At 37.1% G+C, this 24,243-nt stretch overlaps 1 protein-coding gene across 1 annotated transcript in view; it reads right to left on the minus strand.

The window, feature by feature from the left end:
* RNF150 (ring finger protein 150) overlaps positions 1-24,243 on the minus strand; it is a 338,712-nt gene that overhangs the window by 33,125 nt on the left and 281,344 nt on the right. Inside the window, exon 6 of the mRNA XM_051965732.1 lies at positions 21,641-21,851. Within this exon, the coding sequence (XP_051821692.1) occupies positions 21,641-21,851 (211 nt within the window). The remainder of the gene's footprint in view (positions 1-21,640; positions 21,852-24,243) is intronic.

A 24,243-nucleotide genomic window follows, 5' to 3' on the forward strand; every position in this document is an offset into this window, starting at 1 on the left:
AATTCAGATTTCTTCTCTGGCATGGAGAGCCAAGAAATTTTACACAGATTTTCCAGATTGTGGGGATGCTTCACCCCTAAATCCTGCAATGTGGAAGGGATAACTGTGTATGTATATACCTATATCCATTATATGTACATACATATATACATTACATATTACCCTTCTTCATATATACATACACATATATAATACACACACATAAATATACATATACATATGTATAAATAGGTGGATGGATATATATGTTTGTGTATGTGTGTGTACATATAGATATAGATATAGATATATAGATATATGGTGGTCAAGCATACATAGATAGATTTTTAGAGCAGGAAGTTATTTTAGAGATCATTCATTTTAATTCTAGAATTTCACAGATATGGAAACTGAAGGCTAGAGAGGTTATATAATCTTCCTCTGGAAGATAAGTTTAGCCCTGGGATTCAGCCTTCTTTCATGGAAACTCTTCTCAGGACCTTGCCCAAAAGAGCCAAGACTCCATCTTTCATCCTCCCCTCACTCTTTCAGCTTCTTTTTATTTTTGTGTTCTCCTAGAAGAATGTAAACTTCTTAATGGAAGAGTCAGTCTTTCTATTTGTACTTGTATCCCTGTTGCTGACACATAGTAAGTTCTTTGTCGGCTGATTTGTCCATTACAGTCATTTCCCAAGAGGAGGATGGAAAACTGTAAGTCGGTTATTTCATCACAGAATTCTTGCATGTTTGTGTGTTCGAAAAGCTCACCTTCCTTGAAATCCCGGTGTCTGGGAGTTCCCTGGAGTGTGACATGGACGTTGAAGTTTTAATACTTTCCTCCACATTCCCAAGAGGGGGCTTCTTTTACTAATGAAAGTTTTGCAAATCTCTTATGTAGACAAAACTTTTAACAGATTTGGCAGAAGAAATCCATTCTTTCTCACCCCCCACTCCCATCCGCAAAGAGCATTTGGCGAGGTAGTTTCTACTTTGTGAACATCTGTCTTACATCTGTTAGAATCCAAGCTCCTTTGGATCAGAAACCATGTCTTCCTATAGTAGATGGTCTATGCTGCACCTGGCTTACAATAGCAGAAGCATAACTGGGAAGAGGCAATCTGGGCTTTGTCCCAAGGGTATTGAAATTTAGAGGGTGCCTGCAGCACTTGTTCTTTCCAAAGCAAAAAAAAAAAAAAAAAACCCAAAATCCAACAACTTTGTTTTGAAAGAATAGTTAAAATGGAAAGCTACTAGATGGCATGCTTCCTAGCGATCGGTAACCTAGTGAGCTCTTTTCCAGTATAAGTCCTTCCCTACCAGCTCTTTCAGCAGCCAAATCCCAGAAATAGCTGGAAGAAGCCTGGAGATTTTCCCTCAATAGCTGGTATTCTAAATCCCCTCTTCCTCACCCACACATGGGATTTTGGATCCCGAGGTCCAAGGTCTCTATATCCCCCACTCAGCCTACCTCAACTGACTCTGTTTTACTGATTACCCCAGGTAACCATATTTTTCTGTTACATGCTCCCGGTGTCAAAATTACTCATTATAGTTCTACATAACAGCTTTAATAAATATTACATTTCATCACCATATTCCACGCTTGCCTGACTTGGGATGTAATTTTCACAGCAGTGCCTTCTTGATTTGTTTTTGATAAAGTTGTTCATGTTTTCAAAATGCTTGATAATCTCTAAGTTCTAAAATATTCTGCAATGTAATATATTGTAAAAGAAGTTGTAATATATTCTGTAAGCTATAACCTACATCTCCAAATCCAAGGTATATAGAGTTGGTTAAAGACACCAACATACAAACAAAGTGGAAAGACTAAAGAAATTTGATCAATGAATGAAGTGACCAGGTGGTTAATTAAGCAAGTGGTAGAGAGGTGGTAGACTACAGGTGTGGAGTAAGACATACTACCCTTTCAGACAAAGACAGTGTTTTCCTTTGTTTTGCTTAATTAAACTTCTTTGTTATAAGGGAGGATAATAGTAGCAGGGAAACAGGTCATTGTCAAGAACACCAAGAGTGTTAAAAAAAAAACCAAAACACCTATAATGCTCTTATTTTTTAAAAAGCGATTTCAAAAACATGGTCTAAAACAATGTTTATGTCCAACGTAAACTTTTTTTAAAATGAAAAAAATTCTTAGAAACAGAACCAATTTAAGGGCGTGTGTGGAGGAGAAGACCATAGGATCACAGGATTATAGATTTAAGGTATAGGTTCTCTATGACCTAGAAGGAGGAACTATGAGCAAAGAGCAAGGAAGGGCAGGAAAGGGAGCAGAAGCAGATGTAGGACGATTTAAGAAAGAATTCTGAAAGTGGGACGGGGCTACTTTGGAAGGTTTTTAAGTAAGAACTGGACGACTGTTGATCAGTTAAAATGCAGATAGGATTGCTGTTTAGGGATAAGTTGGGCTATATGATTCTGGGTTATATGGGGGGGCAAGTTTTCAGAGAAATCAAGTGATCCTAGAACAAACAAACAAAAATAGCCTATTTATTATCAGGGATAATTAATGAATAGCTTCTTCATTAGGTAAAAATGATGGATCAGACAATTTACAGAATCTGGTTGAACATTTATATATATATATATACACATATATACATATATACATGTGTATATATTTCCTATATATATGTGTATGTATATATATATATATATATATATATATATATATATACCACTACATATAGTATATATATGTGTGTATATAGATTTATGATATATAGTATATATACATGTATATATATTTGTAAATTATACTGGGTGTATAGACACACACATATATGTGTATATATACATATATATATACACACACACACACATATACACCTATAGTATAATATACAGTATTGGACGTGATGTCAGAAGATTTGGGTTCATTACATCTGGACTTGAGCTTTGTCTAGACTATTTACAAGCCTAGTTTAAGGAAAATTATTAAATTTCTTTGCACCTCAGTTTTCTCCTCTATAAAATGGGAGTAATGATACTTATACACTTATCTCCCAGGGTTGCTGTATCAAGAAAGAGCATAATTGAATCTTGCCTTGACTACTTATTCTTTGTGTGACTTGCACAAGTCTCATTAGTTCCATTTCTTTTTCTATAAAAGGAAGGAGCTGAACTGCTATGACCATGACTACTAACTAAAATTCCCATAGTGCTTTAAAATTTGCAAAACACTCTTTTAAAAATATCATTTGATTCTCACAGCAACCCTGGGAGATACTGATTGAAATGATTCCAGAGCTTATCCCTTTCTCCTCTACCTCTCACCAATTAAAAAAAAAAAAAAGGAATCAGCATTTTCCCTTTGATTTTTTGCTGTAGTGAAATGAATAGTAGTCTGGGAGTCCAAGATCTGGGTTCAAGTCCTGTCTCTGTTACTCATAACAGTTAACTTTTACGGCAATTAGGTATCAGCACAGAATTCAAATCTGATGCTTACAAGCTGTTGATCTTAGGCAAGTCACTTACTCCTGTTTGCCTCAGTTTCCTCCTCTGTAGAATGAGCTGATTGGAGAAGGAAATGGCAAACCACTTTGGTATCTTTCCCTCAAAATCCTCAAATGGGTCATGGAGAGTTGGACTGAAAAACGACTGAACACACAACAGAACTGACATTTAGGGGGCACTTTCAAGGTTTAAAAAATGCTTTATTCTCCATTACTTCACTTGACCCTCAAAATGAACCTGCAGGGCAGATTGTGATCTCCATCATACTATTTCCTCCCTGGCACAGCCATCCAAGGCCCAAATAATAACCCTTCCATTTGTGTGAACCGACTCTCTGATAAGAATTGTGAAAAATCACTCCAGCTTTCCGCTTAGTCCCCAGTGGGCACTGAGTGCCAGGGGCCAGTGTGAATGCAGCGATTGCACAGCCATTGTGAGCGGCTCCACAGTCTGGAGGAGGAAGCAGGTGGCGACTGAGCTCTTTTTGGACACTAATTGTCTCTTTGCTGAGGAAATACTCCGCACTCAACACATGAGACCCGGAGGTCCCGGCTGCCACATGCATCCCACTCCTGTTGCTGGCGTTGCTTCAGAGTTGGCTCGGTTGTGAACCAAAGGGCTTTGTGGGGGGAAAACGCTCTCACAGTCAGAGAGAAGTCCTAGCTGTGACAGAAAAAATGATTTTTTTTTTAAGTAGAAAGAACGCCTGCCTGTGATTTGTAAACCTAGATTCTCATCCTAGCATTTCTGCTTGGTATTCTTAAATAAATCATTTCACTTTTGTCTACAGGAGGCAGCTGTGTACAATGCATATAGCACAGGGTCTGGAGTCAGGAACATCTGGTCTCAGACACTAGCTGTGTGACCCTTAACTTCTGTCGTTTTTAAAAATTAAAGCCTTATTTTCAAAACATATGCATGGATACTTTTTCATCATCGACTCTTGCAAAACCTTGTGTTCCAAACGCCCCTCCCCCTAAACGGCAAGTAATCCAATACATGTTAAACATTTAATTTCTTTCTTAATCTCAGTTTGCTCATCTGTAAAAATGGGCATGACAATAATAGTATCTACCTTACAAGGTTATTGTAAGCAACACATATATTTATGCAAAATGTTTAGCACAATATGAAAATTGTTTCTTTCCTTCTCTGAGACTTGTACATACAATGAGAATGATATTTTTGTTAACTGACCTCAGACAGAGAGGGAGGGAAAGGGAGACAGAGACAGAGAGAGGGAGGGAGGGAGAGGGAGAGACAGAGACAGAGAATGACAGGGATTCCACCCCAATTTCAGCAACAAGAAGAGGAGTAATAATAACAACCGACAATTATGTGGTCCTTTAGGGTTTACAGAGTATTGTTACCTGGATCACCTGAACAGCCCTATGGAATAGACACTGAGGGCAGGTATTATCATTGCCATTTTACAGATAAGGAAACTGAGGCTCATAAAGGTGAAGTAGTTTGTTCATCATCATATAGCCTCAAAGGCCAGTTTTTATCAGTAGATTATAAACATGATAAAGTCCTCAGTATTTGGGTGCAATAGACAGAAAGGGACTGGAGCACTGATTCCATACAGCAATTTCATAATTGCTCCCTGGCGCAGGCAGGGAGGAGCACTGATAGGAATCAGTCTAGGCTTATAGTTCTACCCTCTGGGGAAGGTCATCAGAAATCTGGATTATGTCAAACCCTTGAGGTTCAATTTTCTCTATAGATCCCCTATAAATCATAGCTCAACCATCTTTGCAGAATCCCTCTTGGGGTTAGAGCCCCCCACAGCACTCTGTCTCTTGTGCCTTTTCTCTTGTCCCCTCACCCATCATACTTCCTAGTGTCTCTCCTCTGATCCCCCACCAAGGCTTTCTCCTTGTAGCTAAGTAACTCTTTTAGGGAGCTGAATTCCTCTACGGACTTAGCTTACCAGCTAAGGTCATGCTCCAAACTCATGGGGTGCTCCCTTCTCCTGATCACTTGTGGGTTCCACTAGGAAACTTGTCTTTTTCATCATTAATTATTAAGATCCTTTTTCTTGCTAACATATGCTCTCCCAACTCTTTTTTCATATTTACCATTCTCAGTGTCTGTTGTGTTTCTTCATTTTGTCTGTAACCTTTTATTTTTTTCCCAAGAGAATGGCCAGCGTGAATTCTTCCTATGACCGAATCCCAACTTTTGGTCCCTGTACCATCACATCATTTGGTGCCCAAAATGCTCCTAAATCTCATCATTTGTGCATGTGCGCACACACACACACCAAAAAAATAACTGACTCCCTTAATGATAAGAGAGGGATTAAAAACCTGAAATCAAAGGGCAGCTTCTGACAAACACTAGTCGTGAGAATGTGAGTAGATCTCTCAACATCTCAAAGCTCTAGGAAACTCACCAAGAAAACATGTTGCACACTGGCTGTCATTTTGCATTGGTAAAGGGAGTTTCCACATTGGGATTTCCCTGTACTGATCACATCACAGTTGTGTGCTGATCTTCCCTCCCCTCCACAAGTTATCCTATTAATGTACTTGTTTCCAACTCCTCTTGAAGGGAACAGAGAGTGACCAGGAATTCACAGGGATCAGGAAGGTACAAAGTGGAGCTCAATTGGATTTGAATTTGAGGATTTGGGGTGGAATCCCTCTCATTCTCTCTCTCTCTCTCTCTCTCTCTCTCTCTCTCTCTCTCTCTCTCTCTCTCTCTCTCTGTATAATACTGGAGAAATCCATTTCAGGCCTGTTTCCCTATTTATGAAATTAAAATTTGATGACCTTGAAAAGCCCTTCTCCTAAATCTACAATGAATCTGGCCTTTGAGGCTATATGATGATGGGCAAACTACTTTACCTTTACAAGCCTCAATTCCTTATCTGTAAAATGGCACGAATAATACCTGCCTAGAGTGGCTATTCCATAAGGCTGTTCAGGTGATCCAGGTAACAATACTCCATAAACCCTAAAAGACTATATAATTGTCAGTTATTATTATTACTCTTCTTCTTGTTGCTGACATCATTATAGTTCCTCAGCAGTAAGAAAGGAGAATCAAAATGTCTGTTTTTGTATGTCTAGTAAGTCCTGCCACATAAAAGTAACACAGGGAAACACTGTTTTTTTTTGCCAAACTGCAGCATTTTCTGCTCCCAGGCATGAATGTCAGGCTTACAATCCTGTCTTTACATCGAGAGTAACTTGATCTTGAAATATGAAGCCCCAGAATGAAAAACCCCTGAATTTTCCTCTGACGCTGAGGCTCATGTTGGAGGACTGAGACTGTAGTTTCAAATTAAGCCTCCGGTATCCCGGGCTCCAAGGCTGACTTGGCTCTGTAATCTCATCATTATTTTTTATTTTTACCTGGAGGAGACTTTTCCTTATTAGGGAGTGGGAAAGGCAAAACCTCACTCTGGAGTAGGAGAATCATCATGGCACTGGTCTCCCTCAGGTGCAAATGACCTCAGGCTGAGAGAGGGTTGGACATTTTGGGGAACAGACTCATTACTGTTTTATGAGGACAGAGGCTCATCAGCAGATGGGCTGCAGCTCGGGGAAGGTTTTAGTCACAGCGACTTCTGAACTTTGATAATAATAATAATAGCTAGTGCATTTAGTTACACACACACACACACACACACACACACACACAATCCCAAGGGTTAGCTGTAGCTAAACTTAAAGCTTTACTAAGACCTCTTAGATACCTTAAGTGTCTCATTTCTTCCTCCCTCCCTACCTCTCTCTGTCTGTCTGTCTCTGTTTCTCCCCCTGTGTCTGTCTGTCTCTCCCCTCTTTCTCTCTCTCTTTATCTGTCTGTCACTGTTTCTGTGTGTCTCTCTGTGTCCTGTCTGTCTCTCTTTATCAATCTATATCTATTTCTATCTATTTATCTGAATTAGACATACAGATACATACATGCATACATATATACATGAATGTGCATAAATATGTGTATCTATATGTATGAATGAATGTACACCCCCCTTTACAGCTGAGGAAACTGAGCCAAACAAGGTTAAGTGGCTTTTGCCCAGGGTCAGAGAGTTAGAAGTAACTGAAGTGGATTTTGAGCTCAGGTGTAGTATCTAGCTGCCCCTATCAGGTCAACATGCAATTATTAAGTGCTTACTGTATGCCAGGCACTGTGCTAAGCACTGGTTCTCATTTTGCTGATGAGGAAATTGAGGCTCAGAAAATTTTAGTGAATTCTTCCATGTCTCATAGCTATCATGTGTCTGAAGCAGCACTTGAATGAACTTAAATTCTGATGACCAGTTACTTGTCTTCTCAGCTTCTGCTAAGCCAGAGATGGCTGGTGACTGGTTCCAGCAGAGCAAGTAGACACATTATTGAAATCCCAAAGAGTTGCTATGTTGTAAGGGGGTCAGAAGTCATTTAGTTCAACCAGTAACCAGATTTTGAAAAAAAAAATCCCTCAATACCTCTGACAATAACAAAAATAATAATTATGGTTAACATACTTCAAGACAAAGCACTTCATATCTGTTACCTCATTTGATCTTTTCAATAACCTGTGAGATAGGTGCTATGAGTATCATCCCCATTTAACAGATGAGGAAACTGAAGCAGAGATGAAGTGACTTGCTCAGGATCACACAGCTTTTTTGTTTCTGATGTGGAGAACTGAACTTGGTCTATCCTGACTCCAGATCCCATATTCTATTCACTGTTGTTTTCTTTTCTTTCTTTCTTTCCTCACTTATTCATTCATTCTTTCACCCATGTACTTATTTGTATACTCATTCATCTATCTAATTATTTATATTAGAAAATTTTTTAAATTTTGAGGGGGATAGAGATAGTTTTTACTGACATCAAGCCAAAAATTGTTCTTTTTAAACTTCTACTGTTTGCGGGAACAAGCCCAATCGCTCTTGCAAATGGCAACTTTCAAATACTTGCCGATGGCTAGCTCTTATGTCTCTCCTGAGTCTTCTGTACTATGGGCTAAATGCCTCTTAGTTCCTTCTAGTGCTCCTCCTAAAACCTCCACTTGAGGTCCCTCCTCATTCTAGTTGCACTGGGGCCTGGCCAATTATAACTTGTCACAGTCCAGAAAAGTATTTAGAGGAAGATTTTCTTGACTCCAAATCCCATTCTCTTTCCACTGTATCCCATCATATTTCTAAGATGATCTATACCTATGATCTCCCTTTTCCATTCTAGGGCCCAGGGGAGTTTTCTAGAGAAGCAGTAAATAACTACATGAATAAAACCAGCTCCTGAATATTCCAGAGCAGTTTATTCCATATACGGTCTGGGAACTGTTCCTTACTGACCAGTTAAGTGAGCACCCAAATCCTCCTTCTCATAAAAGGGAAGACAATAAGAATCAGCCCTGATCCGAACTGCCCGATGTTTCTGCCAGGAAAATGCTTCTTGGTTTTTCTTTGATGACCTAAAACTAATGAGTAGATTATGTTTGATAGAACTAAAGAGCTCCTTCTAGCTTGATGTCCTCAGCATGGAAGAATTCACAGGATCATAAATAGAGAACTGGAAAAAGACTACTTAAAGCAATGTCCTCAAGTGACTTATTAAAGTCACACTAATAGTAAATGACAGTTATGATTTGAACTTGGGTCCTGACTCCAAATCTTGTCTTCCTTCCATTGAATCAGAACTCAACTGTTTTGAACATTTATTAAAAATTTCCTATGCTCTATACCAGTCACTGACACACAAAGATATACAAGATCCTATCTCCAGGGAACTTCACATTCTAATGAGAAATATGTAGTACAGAAACAATTAGCTATAAGAGAAAAATGCTCTGAGACATTTGAGAAAGAGGTCAATTTTAATATTTTTAATTGTGTTTATCTTTAAATTTTGATTTCTAAAGTAAAATGAGGTTTATTTAAATAGCTGCTCAGTTTTGATTATAAGGATTACTTTTAATAACTAAAAATCTATCTTCAGCATCTCCCTCAAGTCTGATTTTCTTACCTCTCATTTTCTAACAGGAGAACAAACTCAGTCTAAGCTTTCCTAAGTTGACATTTCTAATGAAGGCAGAAGGCTTTATTTAAACACCTCTCCCCATCCACAATCAGTGACATTGTCTAAAAAAGATGTAAATAGAACTGAAAAATGGAACTAAAAAAGATATAAATGGAAATGAAAATGGAAATTTATTTTATAAATTTCCTAATTGTTTTTCTTTGCATCAAACAGCAGCTAAGTTTAATAGTTTTATTTTTTTTTCAGTTTTACAAAGACAATTTTTAATGTTCATTTAAAATAATTTTGAGTTCCAATTGTTTTCCCCCTCCCTAAAACAGTAAGCATTTTGATACAAGTTTTATATGTGCAATTATGGAAAACAGATTTCCATATCAGTCATGTTATGAAAGAAAAAAAAACAGACTAAAAGGAAAAATAACCATGAAAAAAAAAAAAAAGAGAAAGTGAAACTAGAATCACAGAATTTCAGACTGATAAAGACTCTCAGATGCCATTTACTCTGAGTTATATACACACAAATCAATGATATTGTCTAAAAAAGATGTAAATGGAATTGTATTTTATAAATTTCTTAATTGTTTTTTCTTGCATCAGATAGCAGCTAACAAGTTTAATAGTTTTATTTTTTTCCAGTTACATGAACAGACAATTCTTAATGTTCATTTAAAATAATTTTTTGAGTTCCACTTTTTTTTTCTCCCTTCCTTCCTCCCTAAAACAGTAGAAGAGCTGCAGTTCTAGTTGAGGTCCTCTGACTCCACCTTGTTCAGTTGTTTCAATTGTGCCCATTGGGTTTTCTTGGCAGAGATGCTGGAGGAGTTTGCCATTTCTTTCTCCAGTTCATTTTACAGATGGGTAAACTGAGGCAAGTGGGGTTAAATAATTTAAGTGGACCACACAGCTAGGAAGTGTTGGAAGCTGGATTTGGACTCAGGTGTTCCTGACTCCAGGCCGAGCACTCTATTTACTGCACCACCTAGCTATCCTACTTCCATAGCCAGTGCTTTTCCACTCTCCAATACTGCCTTTCAATTCAGTTCCTCAATTTCTTGATATGTGAAAAAACAACAACATTATTATTTTCCCCTTCTTTGCAAAGAAAGATATGATGTAATGAGATAATATATATGAAAACTGTTGAAATCTTGTATGAATTCTGATGGGATTTTCTGGGGGGCAGGGAATGGAGAGGGTATGTGGGATATGGAGCAAGGATCTGGAGAAATGCTTATAAAGTTAACTAAGCCTCTAAGACTTAAGGATGACATTCAGATTTGTATTGCTCCTTTAACAAAGGATTGACTTTTACTGCCAAAGGAAATGATCTTTGCAGACATTAAAAGAGTGAAACACCTTCTGCTTTATAGTTTACTGAGAAGAATTTAGTTTTTAATGTTCATCCTGATAACCAGTTAAACCAGAATCTTAGTGAAAGCTTCTGAGCAGACTTTTATGAGAAACAAAATCTCTAGGGAAATCAAGAAATCCCAAAGTGACCTGAAAGGAATCTTTGGCTATTACTCTCCCCAACCCCCCTTCACTTAAGATTTTCATAGGGACACACTTTTTGTGATAGAGAAAAAGCACTGGGCAGGAGTTGAAGACTTGGATTTTTCCTTTGCCATTACCGACAGCTTCTAATGGAGAGAATGTCAACTTTAGGGTCAGAAGCTCAGGATAAAATGTTACCCTTAACATATGTGAGCTGTGAGATCCTATGCAAGTAATGTAACCTTTGGATGCTTCAATTTCTTTTCATCTGTGAAATGGGAACAAGGCTAGATTTGTTGTCTCAGGACTGTTGTGAAAATCAAATGAGATCATATATGAAAAAGTTTTTTTGTTTTTTTTGCAGATTTTGCAAATCTCAAAGTACAATATAATCTAAACTTTTATTGTTTTTAATCTATAAAATGGGGGTGATAATCCTGTTTTCAAAGGATTATAAATGTGAGAAAGAAAAAAAACTTTTAAGAAGACTTAAAATCTTTTTAAAATCACCTTTCTCTGGACCCACGTGTGTAAAAATATTTGTGGCAGCCCTTTTTGTAGTGACAAGAAATTGGAAACTGAGTGGATGTCCATCAGTTGGAGAATGGCTAAATAATTTATGATATCTGAATGTTACGTTATATTATTACTCCATGAGAAATGATCAGCAGGATGATTTTAGAGAGGTCTGGAGAAACTTAGATGAAATGATGCTAAATGAAATGAGCAGAACCAGAAGATCATTGTACATGGCAACAGCAAGATTGTATGATGATCAATTCCGATAGAAGTGACTCTCTTCAACAATGAGATAATTCAAACCAGTTCCAATGATTTTATGATGAAGAGAACCATCGACACTCAGAGAGAGAACTGAGGGTGGATCACAATATAGCATTTTCATTCTTTTTGTTGTTGTTTGCTTGTATTTTATTTCCTTTCTCTTTTTTTTTCTTTTTGATTTGATTTTTCTTGTGCAGCAAGATAATTGTATAAATACGTATGCCTATATTAGATTTAACATATATTTTTACCGTGTTTAACATATATTGGATTGTTTACTATCTAGGGAAGGAGATAGGGGAAAGGAGGGGAAATTGGAACACAAGGTTTTACAAGGATTAATGTTGAAAAATTATCCATGTATATCTTTTGAAAATTAAAAAGCTTTAATAATAAAAAATCACCTCTCCCCATTTTTTGGGGGGGAGGAAAATATAGCTAGATGCAGATATAGAAGAGCATATAATGCTAAGGTAGAATGGGGACATCAGAGATCATCTTGACCAGCTCCCTCATTTTAGAGCTGGTAAATCCAGTATTTTGCTTAAGGTTTTACTAGTGGCTCACTAGTGTTGGAGCCAGGGCCAGACCAAAAGGCTGATGTTAAAACCAAACAACTCTACATGTACTACAAAAGACTTCCCACTATATTGAAACAATGCTTTATCCACTAGAAATGCCTGCAATTTTTGATGTGAATTCAAAATTAAGACTTTTACTTGAAAAGATGCAGAGCCATTTAGCAATAACTGTTAAAAATGCACATTAAAGGCTTTTAAGGACAACTGATATTTAAACATCTTTCTCTGGTTTGCTTACCTCCTCTCCCATCCCAGCCCAACAAACAAGAATGCAAATCAGAAACTTCTCAGTGTCCCTGGCCTAAGGGTCATGGAAGATACTGGTCAGTCCCATTCTGAACATACAGTTTATACAGGAACTCCACTCTTTGGAGAATTCCAGACAGATATCAGGGTCATCCCCGGGGTGAAAAAATGGAGTAAAGACCAGCTAATTTGTACTGCTTAAAAATCTCCTCTCTCCATTTTTTTTTGGGGGGGGGGAAATTTACCTAGATGCAGATGCAGATGCAGATGCAGATGCCTTAATGCTAAGGCAGAATGGGGACTTTAGAGATCATCTTGACTAACTCCCTCATTTTAGAGCTGGCAAACCCAGTGTTTTGCTTACAGTTTTACTAGTGGAGCTAGGGCTAGACCAAAAGGTTATAGTCTCCTAAGCTAAGGCTTTTTTCTGCTATCAAACACTCTATCTAATTAAGCCTCAGCTGAATTTAGTGGCCTTCAATTTTATCACTGCAATGAATTCTGAATCTCATTTCTGTAATACTTTGGCTCCTGAAGCCCTCTGTTAATAAGCCTTTTTAATTCTTGCAGTGGATAGCAGGTTCACCCATTAGGCATTTTTATCTGTTTCCTCCTGCTCCACTGAACTCTGCATTATGGCCCACCAAGCAATTTGTTTTGGAGTCAAAATCACCTTGGAGTGAGAACGTTACCTTCTTTGTCTTTGGTTCTGCTCGAGTATTGAAAAAGCCTCACTAGTCTCTGTTTCCTGCCACGATATGTTGTTTCGATGCTGCATTGTAAGTGCTGAGTGTAAAATGCTACCAAAGGGACAGAAAGGCACATCTCATGATATCCACCATCAGAGCTCATTCCCGGCACCACTTTGGTCATTAGCAGCTAGCAGCTATGTTTTGTCCATTTGGCATTAGGCAGAATGCCCAACCATCACTCTTTGGAACCTTTGAGCAAATTCTATAGCCAAATAAAGCTGCAACTTAACCAGCTAGCTGAGATGCTTTTCTTTAGGGAGACAAAACACTTTTGGGGGGTTCTGGTGTGTGAGTCAGACACAAGACAAGTGCTCCAAACAGCAATAGATCTGTTGTCTGGATTGATTAATTCCTTCACGGGCTTTCTACTTCTGTAGATCATCAATATTCCCTAAGCACGGTGCCGGAAGTATAAGGCTGATGAACACAGGCAACATGGTCCTAAAGAAGTGCTCTTAAATTAACGAACAGCTCATAACAGAGCAAGGGACATTATCATCAAAAGCCATGTGCACGCTGGAAGTTGGCCAGTTGCCATTTCGGTAGCATGATCATCAAAGCATGTGCTTATCTCAGAAATCCTTGCTCAACAGGATAGCTGTTCTGCTGGGGCTGCTGTTGCTTAGAGAGCTATCTGGCTGAGTAAAAGGATGAGGATGTTGCTCTGGGTACCCAGGGCAGTAAGAGTCAGAGGGATCATCATCTGGTACACTTTCTCTAGGACGCCATTTTGGAACAGAAATAGTTCATTCTAGTCCTGAAAGAGCATTTACTGTTTTCAGTGATTGGAGAGGTTCTTTGTTTTCCATGGTGAAATTGCCAGCAAATCAAAGTAATCGTGCAACTAATAGCAACGTAAATCTTTTGGGCACCAGGGAGCTCATTCTCCTTTGCTGGTCCTAGCCAGAACACTTTCCATAGAGAAGTGGAGCAATTTTGCCAATTTGGTTTTTAATGCAATCACGGAGAGGTAAAAGTCATCACTTATTCTGGCCCTTCTTAATAAACATCACAATGCTTCATCTACAGGTGTCTATTTCCAGAGGCTCTTCTTGAAGGAGCTAGAAGCCAAAAATGGCTGTTTTTGCAAGTGTAAGAAAAAGCTGAGTCAAAAAAGGCCATAAGTAGCCAGATGTTTTTATCTCTGCTGCTTTGGTTTGGAGATTCAGAATGAGGACAAAATCAGGGTGAAAACCTGGAATTGTTTTCCACTTCTCCTATCCCAGTGCCCAAAGACAGCCACAGCATGCTGAGTGGCAATCAAAGTCTTTGCCTACAGTTAATGGCTTTCCTATAATGTACTCCCTAATTAAGACTATAGACTTGAATAAAATGATCGAATTTTTAAGCACAAAACAAACTTTAAGAGTTACTTCATTTCTAATTGTAAGAGAAGCTAAATCTATTAATTTTTTTTTTTTTTTTTTGGAAACAGTGTTGTGAACAAGCCCTCAAACAGTGATATAATGAATCCCACAAGTATGAGAAGGTAAATAATTCTGGGGTTTTTCCCAAGTAACAGAAAACAGTCCCTGGGAGATGTCATTGCCTTTTCCCCTATGTGATCTTTGTTGGTAGCAGAGATATCCTGTCTGGGAAGTTTAAGTAACTTAGCTTGAGACCAGGCTGCATCAGTAACCAATGACAAGCTCAAGTTTGTCCTCTGGTTCCTTCCAGTTTCCCACTGATCCCTGCTCTCTCAGAAATCCATGACACATCTCCTTTATGTTAATATTAATGACTTAACCAGAAGGAAAGATACAAATTCCCATGGGGAGTCAATTGAGGAAGAGATCCCATACATTGGAGCAGTGTAATTCTCTTGCCTCAGCTACATAAGTACAGCACAGTTCTCATTCAATTTTTGATAATAATTGGGAAAAAATCTCATCGGGTCAGATTTTGATTTTCTATTGGTTGAAATAAACCTAACACAATAATTTTCCCAGATGGATAGGAGCTAACAGCCAACACAGGTAAAGCTATACTGAATCCAAGGCTATTCCATTTAGTTCCACAATTATACATACACCTGAAAGCTCTTTATTGGGCCTCTTGTGACAGCTATATATTTGGCAGAAATGGTTCTTCCGGTGCATGTACAGATTTATTTGTATCCCCTTGTAGCCCTGCTCTCTGGTCCATACTTTTTGTGTCAGAAAGCTGCCAATGTTGCAAACCCATAACTTAACCACTCTAGACCTATTGAAATGCTAAAGAATTTAGATCTCAAAGATAAGTCTTTGAATTAAAGATTTTATAACATTTTCTGTAATAAGTGTGGGATAAATATCCCTAGAGGGCTACTCTGTGATACTGTTGATAGTTGTTATGGCCGGAGTGCAAACTGACCCTCTTCACAGGCTCAGCTTGTGCTGAATTTCAATGATTATTTTCTGACCATGAGTCTAGATTGAGAGAGATAAATTTGGTTCTGCAGCCAATTTACTTTTAAGAGGGCTGATTCAATTCCTAGGGTTCTTTGAAAAGAGGCTTCACATACAGATCTTGATAACACCTAAGAATTTTACTTCTCTTGAGAAGTTTATTCCTGGCTCCAGGGATCAACTACTTTTAACTTTCTAAAGAAACAGTGGAATGTAGGAAAGGAAAAGAAATTCTCCATAATGATGTCCTCACTACTCTGCATAGACAGAGTGGAAATAATGATGGACTTGAAGTTAGGAGATCTGAATTCTAATTTCAACTTTGCTCCTGATTCATTGTGTAAATCACTTAAATGCAGAGAATTTGCTAAACAACTTTTTTTTTTAGAAGACATGTATATAAGTCTGGATCACAAAGAAAAAGGAAGAGGAGAGAGAAAAATTTGGAACTCAAAATCTTATTAAAATGTTGAGAACTAAAACAAAAATAAATGGGAAACATTTAACAAAATAAAGAAAAATACAACATACACATAAAAGAAAAGAACAGGCATAAAAACAGTCAGCATAATTCTACTAAATAATGAATAAATAAGCAAAAAGAAGAAGGGGAAGAGAGAAGAAAGAAGAAGAGGAGGAAGAGGAGAGGAGGAAAATGAGGAAGAAGAGAAGACATGTATAAAAGATGCAGCCAAGAGCAGGGAACAGAGAGTAAATAGAAAAGTGTAGCTGATATGGTAAGAAAGCTATTAGGAAGAATAAAGATAAAAATAAACTAAAGTTGGGAAGAAAGATTGGGAAAAAATATTTTTTAAACGATTGGAGAAAAGGTTAAATAAGGGAAAGGAAAATGACTTGAGATGTATGGGGCAATAATAACAGACAGCACCGAGAAGGCAGAGATGCTCAATTTTTATTTAGACTTTGCTCTACTTTGCCACTGAGAATGAATGACCTTTGGACTGGAAGGACAGCTCAAAGCTGACTAATAAGGAGTTGATACCCAACTGGATCAGGGATCTCATTGATTTAGAGGTTTCTTTCAAAAATCACAACCTATCTATATGTACCTGTTCTATGTAGTTCTTGTCCATGTTTTCACAAAAAAGAGTTCATTCAAGATCCTGAAGGATGTCTTGACTTTCTCTGATTGTCATTCCTTATTCTTGCCATATGACTAAACCATTTTCTCTTCATATCCTATAGTTCCTTGATGATGTCCTTTACTTTTGTTCTTCAGAATTGCTCATTGGTTATATGTTCTGGTCTGTATACAGTTATCATGTGTTTCTTCATTGGCTAATGGGTGATGCTCTTCTTCAAAGGTAGTAGCATTACATATCTCACAACCATATAAGCAATATAGGTAAAATGTTATTATTGAAAAGATGGACCTTTCATAGGCAGCTTTAGATCAGTAAAAGACTTTAAAGAAGTCCAGCCTGCTCTCCTCTTCCTTTTCAATTGTGAGTCTACCTTGCTGTCCATTGCATCTCCTTGTCCCAGATATACATATTGTTATACAAATTCTATAGTGTATCTGCCAAATGTGTATTGAGAGCTGAGCAATATACATCCTTCATCCCTTTGGTATTTCCTGTGTGGATGGTCTGGTCAAACTTTATTTTATTTTATTTTTTAAAAAATAATTTATGGTTAATATATAATGCTTTATGAATCATATTGGGAGAGAAGAATCAGAACAAAAGAGAAAACCATGGGAGAGATTTAAAAAAAAACAACAACAGAAAAAAAGTAGTGAATATAGCATGTTTTGATTTACATTTAGTCTCCTTAGTTCTTTTTCTGGATGCAGATGACATATTCTGTCCAAAGTCTATTGAGATTGCTGGTCAAATTCTTTTTAGTAATAACACATGCAAAAGGTAAATGAGGGTACAGTCAGAGAAATTGATGAGTTCAAGTCACCTGACTCAGATGAACATATCCTTCATTCCTGAAATCACTGGTGATTTCTGAGTCATTTTCAATGATCTCTTAAAGATCACAGAGAAGAAGAAAGATAGCATAAGTCTCAAGAAGGACAAATGTTTGATTTTTTAAAAAGAGACAATAAAACCAGCAAATTATAGGCCAATGCATCTGACTTTAATTTCTTTAATTTTTACAATGCATTATTAAAGAGATAGTAGGGTCACAAAAGGGCAGCATGATCTGAGTAAGAACAAACTATTCTAGATTAATTTTCCTTCTTTCTTTGATGGGGTTATTAAAGTAGTAGAAAAGGGAAATTCTATAGATAGAGCTTTCCATAAGAATAGCTTTATAGGGTGGCCTTAGAGTCAGCATGATGTGGGAACGGAAAAATATTAGTTGTGTGAACATAGGCAAGTCACTTTGCCTTTTTCAAGATTTTAAACAACTCTTTCAGAACATAAAAGGAAGAGAAATTTCTGGCCTCATTGAGAAAGGAACTTATCTCATTTCAAGTTCTTTGTATCACTGAAATCACAGATCTAATCCTTATCTCAAAAGTTTACCTAGATTTGAGCAAAATATTTGATAAGGGATCCCATGCTGATTAAAGAGGAAAATGAAGGAATGGGCAAAGTATTAATTCAATTAGAAGGTTTGGGACCTGATGATAGTCAGAACCTAAGAGAACACAGTCACTTGGGAATATTCTGTTTGCAAGTTTCTTTGATCCCCCAATAAAGCAGAGCAGACCAGACAAAAACAAATGTTCAAAGGAGAGAGTCTGTAGGAAATAAAGACATATAAATAAGACAATAACCATATATTAAATACCTTTTTTGGTAAACATAGCAAAATATCTTTCTTTAAATTCCCAGCATTAGGAATAGTGCTTGGCACACAACAGGTACTTAATTAATGCCTGTTGACAATATAACTGCTCTGCAATATAACAACTCCACGAAAATATAAGATATCATTATTGCTATCTTCAGGCCTTGGGAGCTCAAGGAGCTAGAAGGCAGGGTTGGACCTGGTGAGAACCTGATCTATAGATCAAAACCCTGTGGACTGTCAGACAAATAAGCCAGAACTATGTGATCTGGGAAAACTGCAGCAGCTTGGATAAAAAATGTAATGCCAGGAACATAAAAGATACATATAAAAGAAAAAAGCCTTTTACCTAAATGTCAAGCTTGCAAGAAGTTTACATTTCTTTTATCCCTTTACTGTTTCTTTCGGGAAGCTGAAAGACAGTAGTTTAAAGCAAGACCTTTCTAGTTACACTCTAAAGGCATTCTGTTTCAGAAGCATGCTACCATTAAGTGTTCGGCTGACTTTCAGATGAATATGGTGTACCACATGGCCACGCTGATGACTAAGAAAGAAGTTAGGAGTATAGCTAGGAGCTGAAGCTGAAGTAGTTTCTGAGGCAAATGAGGTTGTTGGGACATGGTCTCGGTCTCGGTCTCTCTCTCTCTCTCTTTCTCTCAGTTTGTCTCTCTATCTCTCTGTTTCTCTGTGTGTGTTTCTCTCTGTTTTTCTATTTGGCTCTGGCTCTGTCTCTCCCTTACACACACACACACACACACACATTTTCCCCTCTATTATTCCCCCCGTTTCAATAGAGAATTAAGTTGAAGAATACAAGGAAAAAAATGGGATTTAGTCTACACCAGGAACTGCAATCAACAGCCACAGATTTCATGATAGAGTATTTGTTTGGCCAAGCATCTCCACTGATTTTACCATATGTTTTTAAATGAGGCAATAGAGCAGTTGTTAAAATAAGGTTGATAATATTGATAGCATTTATTAAATGGCTACCACAGTAAGTTACTCTGTGGGGTATGTTAAAGCAAAGTTTCTTAAACTGTGGGTCGCCCCATATGGGTAGCATAAATGGGGTTGTGAAATGATGATTTATTATCAGTAAATGTTTGATTTGTATGATATTTTTAATACCTCTCAGCTGAAAAAAAAAGCCATACTTTAAAGAATGCAAATATCTAAGGTAAGATTTCTGCCCTCTACAAACTTTCAATTCATTCACAATCAAGAGAATGTTCTCTTTAGAAGTTTCTTTGATATTTCAATAAATCAGAACAGACTGGACAGAAATAAATGATCAAAGGAGAGAATCTGTAGGAAAAAAAGACACCTATATTAAGAAGGCAATACCTATATCCCTATAGATATAGTACTGCCCCAAATGTTTGCTGTCAATTGATAGGGCTTTAATCTGCTATCTTTATTCACAGTATGCTGTGATTTCAACTAGTTTTCCCCAATTAATGGAAAAATGACACACACAAAATAAAATTGTCCTCATATAGTTTTTAAAGCACACACACACACACACACACACACACACACACACACACACACATCTGCAGACATAGAGCTAAATCTTAATTCCAATGAATTCCAACACAGAATTTTAATTTCTACTACATAGTTCCACCAAGCTGAAACTAATTACTATATTTTATGTAATTATAATTTTGAACAGTATGAATTCAAATACATATGGCTGCTTCATGGGACAGATTATTTGTTCAAATTGGGACTGAGACACGTGCATGCATATATTTATGCATGTATAAACACATATATATCTTCATATATACAAGTCATTCTCTAGTATTAAGAATATACATATAATCTAAGTATTATCTATGTGTGAATATACATTCACTAACTCACTAGCATGTCATGGTATCACCTCTCTGATGTCAAACTTTGACATCAAACAATAAGCTCCAATCCCAGATCATTCTGGCTGTCATTGATTGTCCAACAACAGGTCCCAAGCTAAGCCCCAATTGGTCATTGTTTGGGTCCAGATTGCCTCAGAGTGAATATAAATAGCACTCATTTCTCTTTTGGCTAGAAACTCAGAGGATCTTCCCCGCCCAGATTTGATCTTCTTCTTCTTCTTCTTTTTTTTTTTTTTTGACTAGATAAAAAAGAGGATATTCTTTGTCCCAATTTGTATCTAACCTTTATCTTTGAATGGGTATTGCCTCAGTCAAATTGAGATGGGTTAAAAACCTTAAAAAGGCCAAATTTCCTATTGCATCCAGAGCCATCTCCAGGCATTCTGATTCATATCTTACCACTGGACTCTGATGGCTTTGGAAGAGAGAGTGAGAGAGGTGACTTTGCAGATCCCTCCCTCACTTAATTCCAACTTACTTGCATTTCATGGCTTCCCCTCCCTGATGTCATGATCCTCTCCAAGAACAAGGGGAAACAACAGCAGCAACAATGTATACATGTACGTATATAACATACATATGAAAACATTATGGAGTATTTATTATATACACATAATACAAGTAACATATTATGTACATATTTTTTACCTGTCATGTGAGGATATAATTTTGAATTAAAATGTAAGCTAAAGAGTATAATTAGTTTAAAGATATTAAATTGTGTTTTCAATATTAACATTCTTATTCCTGTCTGAGCCTTGGGCATAAAGCTAATTGACCTTTTCCGGTGAGTTTATCTAAGATCTGATCTGATCTAAGATCTGAGGGCCAGTTCCTGCCTTTGGCTAAGGAAGGCATTGTGATATGGGAGAAAGAAATACTGGCTTTAAGTCAGAGGACCTGGATCTAGATGAAGATTACAGAATGGAGTATTTATGTTTTCTTGGGCAAATTTCTTAACTTTTCTCTCAGTCTCCTTATCTGTAAAACTAGTGGTTGGAGTAGATGGTATCTGTGCTCCCTTTTAGCTCTATAATCCATGAATAACTCTCATTACTCTTTTACTTGTGAAATTCAATATCTCAAATGCTTTAGTTTTCTTGGTGACTCAAGACCATACTATAAATTGGAACTTCAGGCTTTGTCTTCAGAATGAAAATATGCTTTTACATTTCTATGGTCATTATTACCTATTCATGCCATAGTTGTTTAATGGTCCCCAGTCAAGAGGTGACAATGGCAGAGTGGGAAAGGAACACTCAAAAGGTTTTATGAATGTCTCATATGAGCGCGACTTACTGTTGGCTGTAAAGTTAACTTCCCCTTCCTGGGGAGTGGCGTCTGCATCTTGGACTACTTGTAATTCTCCCACAGTTCGGACAGCGGGATCCAAAGTAACAGAACTTTCATTCACGGTTGTATCACTTGCACCTGTAATCTGATTGGTTGGTGGCCCTCCTATGGAACCTTCAAAGTCCGGTGGGATGTCATCTATGCAGTCTGCATTGGGCTGGTTAAAAAAAATAAAGAAAAAACACTTTGAAGGTTATCTGCTATAAAATCAATGTTAACATAGGAAGATGAAAGAATCTATTTTAATATCTAAGACTGTCTTGCTCTTTCGCCACATACACACACCAGCTCTGAGTTCAAATTCCTAGAGTACAAATATGGTCAACAATAAACATTTATTTCTTCAAATAATAAAAAAACTTCAACGTTCTCTTTGTAGCACCATATAATTACTAAATAATGTTTATATGATTTTAGAAAAAAACAACAACATAAACAACAACAACAATGAAGAAAAGTTTCTTTAAAGCTCTTCTGTTAAAATCCTCCATCTAGATAGAGGGTCATGTTATGGATGTGGCAAATTGGGCAATGGCCACATAACACATGATTCATTTATAGGAACAGTGTTTTCTTGAAAATATTTGTTCATAATCAAAACACCATTTGACAATCAGATCATTATCCACAAAGACTTGTGAATTGTTTTTATGAAGAAGTATGGAGGAGAAGGGGGAGGGCACACAGAAATACGTTTGACTCACACCTGAGAATCGCTGATTTAAAAACTCCCATACCAAAAGAATCTAGAACAAAACTTCTCAATGATTCATCACTGAAACACCCAAATCATAATTCACAGAATCTTATGCATTGGAAAGACTTTTGAAGGTCATCTCATCCTATCTTCTATCCAGTGTAAAGATTCTATAGCAACCCTGACAGAAGGCTTTCTAGTTTCTGCTTGAATACCTCCAATGATGAGTAGCTCACTATTTCTTAAGACAACTCGTTTCATTGATGGACAGTTCTAATTTTTATACAATTCTTCCTTAAATTAAGTGAAATCTTCCACCCTGTGACTTTCATTCATCTTAGTTCTTCCACATGGAATTAAGACAAAAATGTTATTGTTCTTTTATGTGACAGCACATTAAGTATCTGAGTACAGAAGGCATGTCCCTATCCGCTTCCCTTTCCCATCTCCTCCACCAAATCTCATCTTAAAGAATATTAAACATGAAGAATGGAAATTTACTTATTTTTACTCTGTTATTACTTGCAGTGGGGAGGGAGATTGATCTGATATACTTCCTCATTATGCTTTCTGGCATATATATCTTTGTGTACTCATGTCCATATTGAAAATCTTAGACATATCCACATCCAGAGAAAGAATTGTGGAGACTGAATACAGATCAAAGCATACTATTTTCACTTTTTTTTTTTTTTGTTTTCTTTTCCCATAGCTTTTCCCTTTTGCCCCGATTTTTCTTTTTCAACATGACTGATATGGAAATATGTTTTAAATTATGGTACATGTATAATCTGTATCAGATTGCTTGTTGTCTTGGGGAGCTGAGGAGGGAAGGAAGGGAAGAGAAAAAACCTGGAGCTCAAAATCTAAAAAAAAAAATGAATGTTGAACAGTATCTTTACCTGCAATTGGAAAATAAAATACTATGGGGCGGGGTGAGGGGGAAGGAAATCCCAGGCATTCTGCAGATAGGGTTTGGTTTTGGTGTTGCTGCCAAGGAGGGAGCTACATGAACTGATGCTTCCCTTACATGAACTGATGCTAAGTAAAATGAATAGAACCAGGAGAACATTGTACATAGCAACAAGATTATATGATGATCAATTCTGATAAATGTGGCTCTTTGCACAATGAGGTGATTCAGGACAATTCCAGTGGTCTTGTGATGGAGAGAGCCATCTGCACCCAGAGAGAGACTGAGGGGACTGAGTATGGATCAGAACATAGTATTTTCACCTTTTTATTGTTGTTTGCTTGCTTTTTGTTTTCTTTCTCATTTTTTTTCCTTTTTGATCTGATTTTTCTTGTACAGCATGATAATTGTAAAAATATATGTAGAAGAATTGCACATGTTTAACATATATTGGATTATTTGCTGTCTAGGTGAGGGGGATGGGGGAAGAGAGGGGAAAATGTGGAACACAAGGTTTTGCAAGAGTGAGTGTTGAAAATTATCTATGTATGTGTTTTGAAAATAAAAAGCTTTAATAAAAAAAAGTTAGAAAAAAAAGGCAGGGTTTCCCTTCATGATCAACTTACAAAGGCCATCCTTTCCCTTAAATGACTAAGGCTTTTCATTTCTGTTTTAGCAGCTCTATATTTCAAGAGGAACGAGAAAAATAATAAGGGGAGAAATGGAGGATTGAGGAGATTTGGCTGCCATCGATAAATGACCATTCTCCAGGCTGACCTCTGAGTCACCTGAGGGTAAGGAGATTAAAGATTGCCCATGCTAGGCAGTGTTCAGGAAAAGAAACCAAAGTTAAAGCAAAAATGACTTCTTTATTTAAAATTCATTAAAATGAAAACCTAATGAATATCAAAAAATGTTACAGTCCAACAGTGTCAAAGT

The sequence above is a fragment of the Antechinus flavipes genome, chromosome 6, assembly GCF_016432865.1.
Source record: "Antechinus flavipes isolate AdamAnt ecotype Samford, QLD, Australia chromosome 6, AdamAnt_v2, whole genome shotgun sequence".
Lineage (NCBI taxonomy): Eukaryota > Metazoa > Chordata > Mammalia > Dasyuromorphia > Dasyuridae > Antechinus > Antechinus flavipes.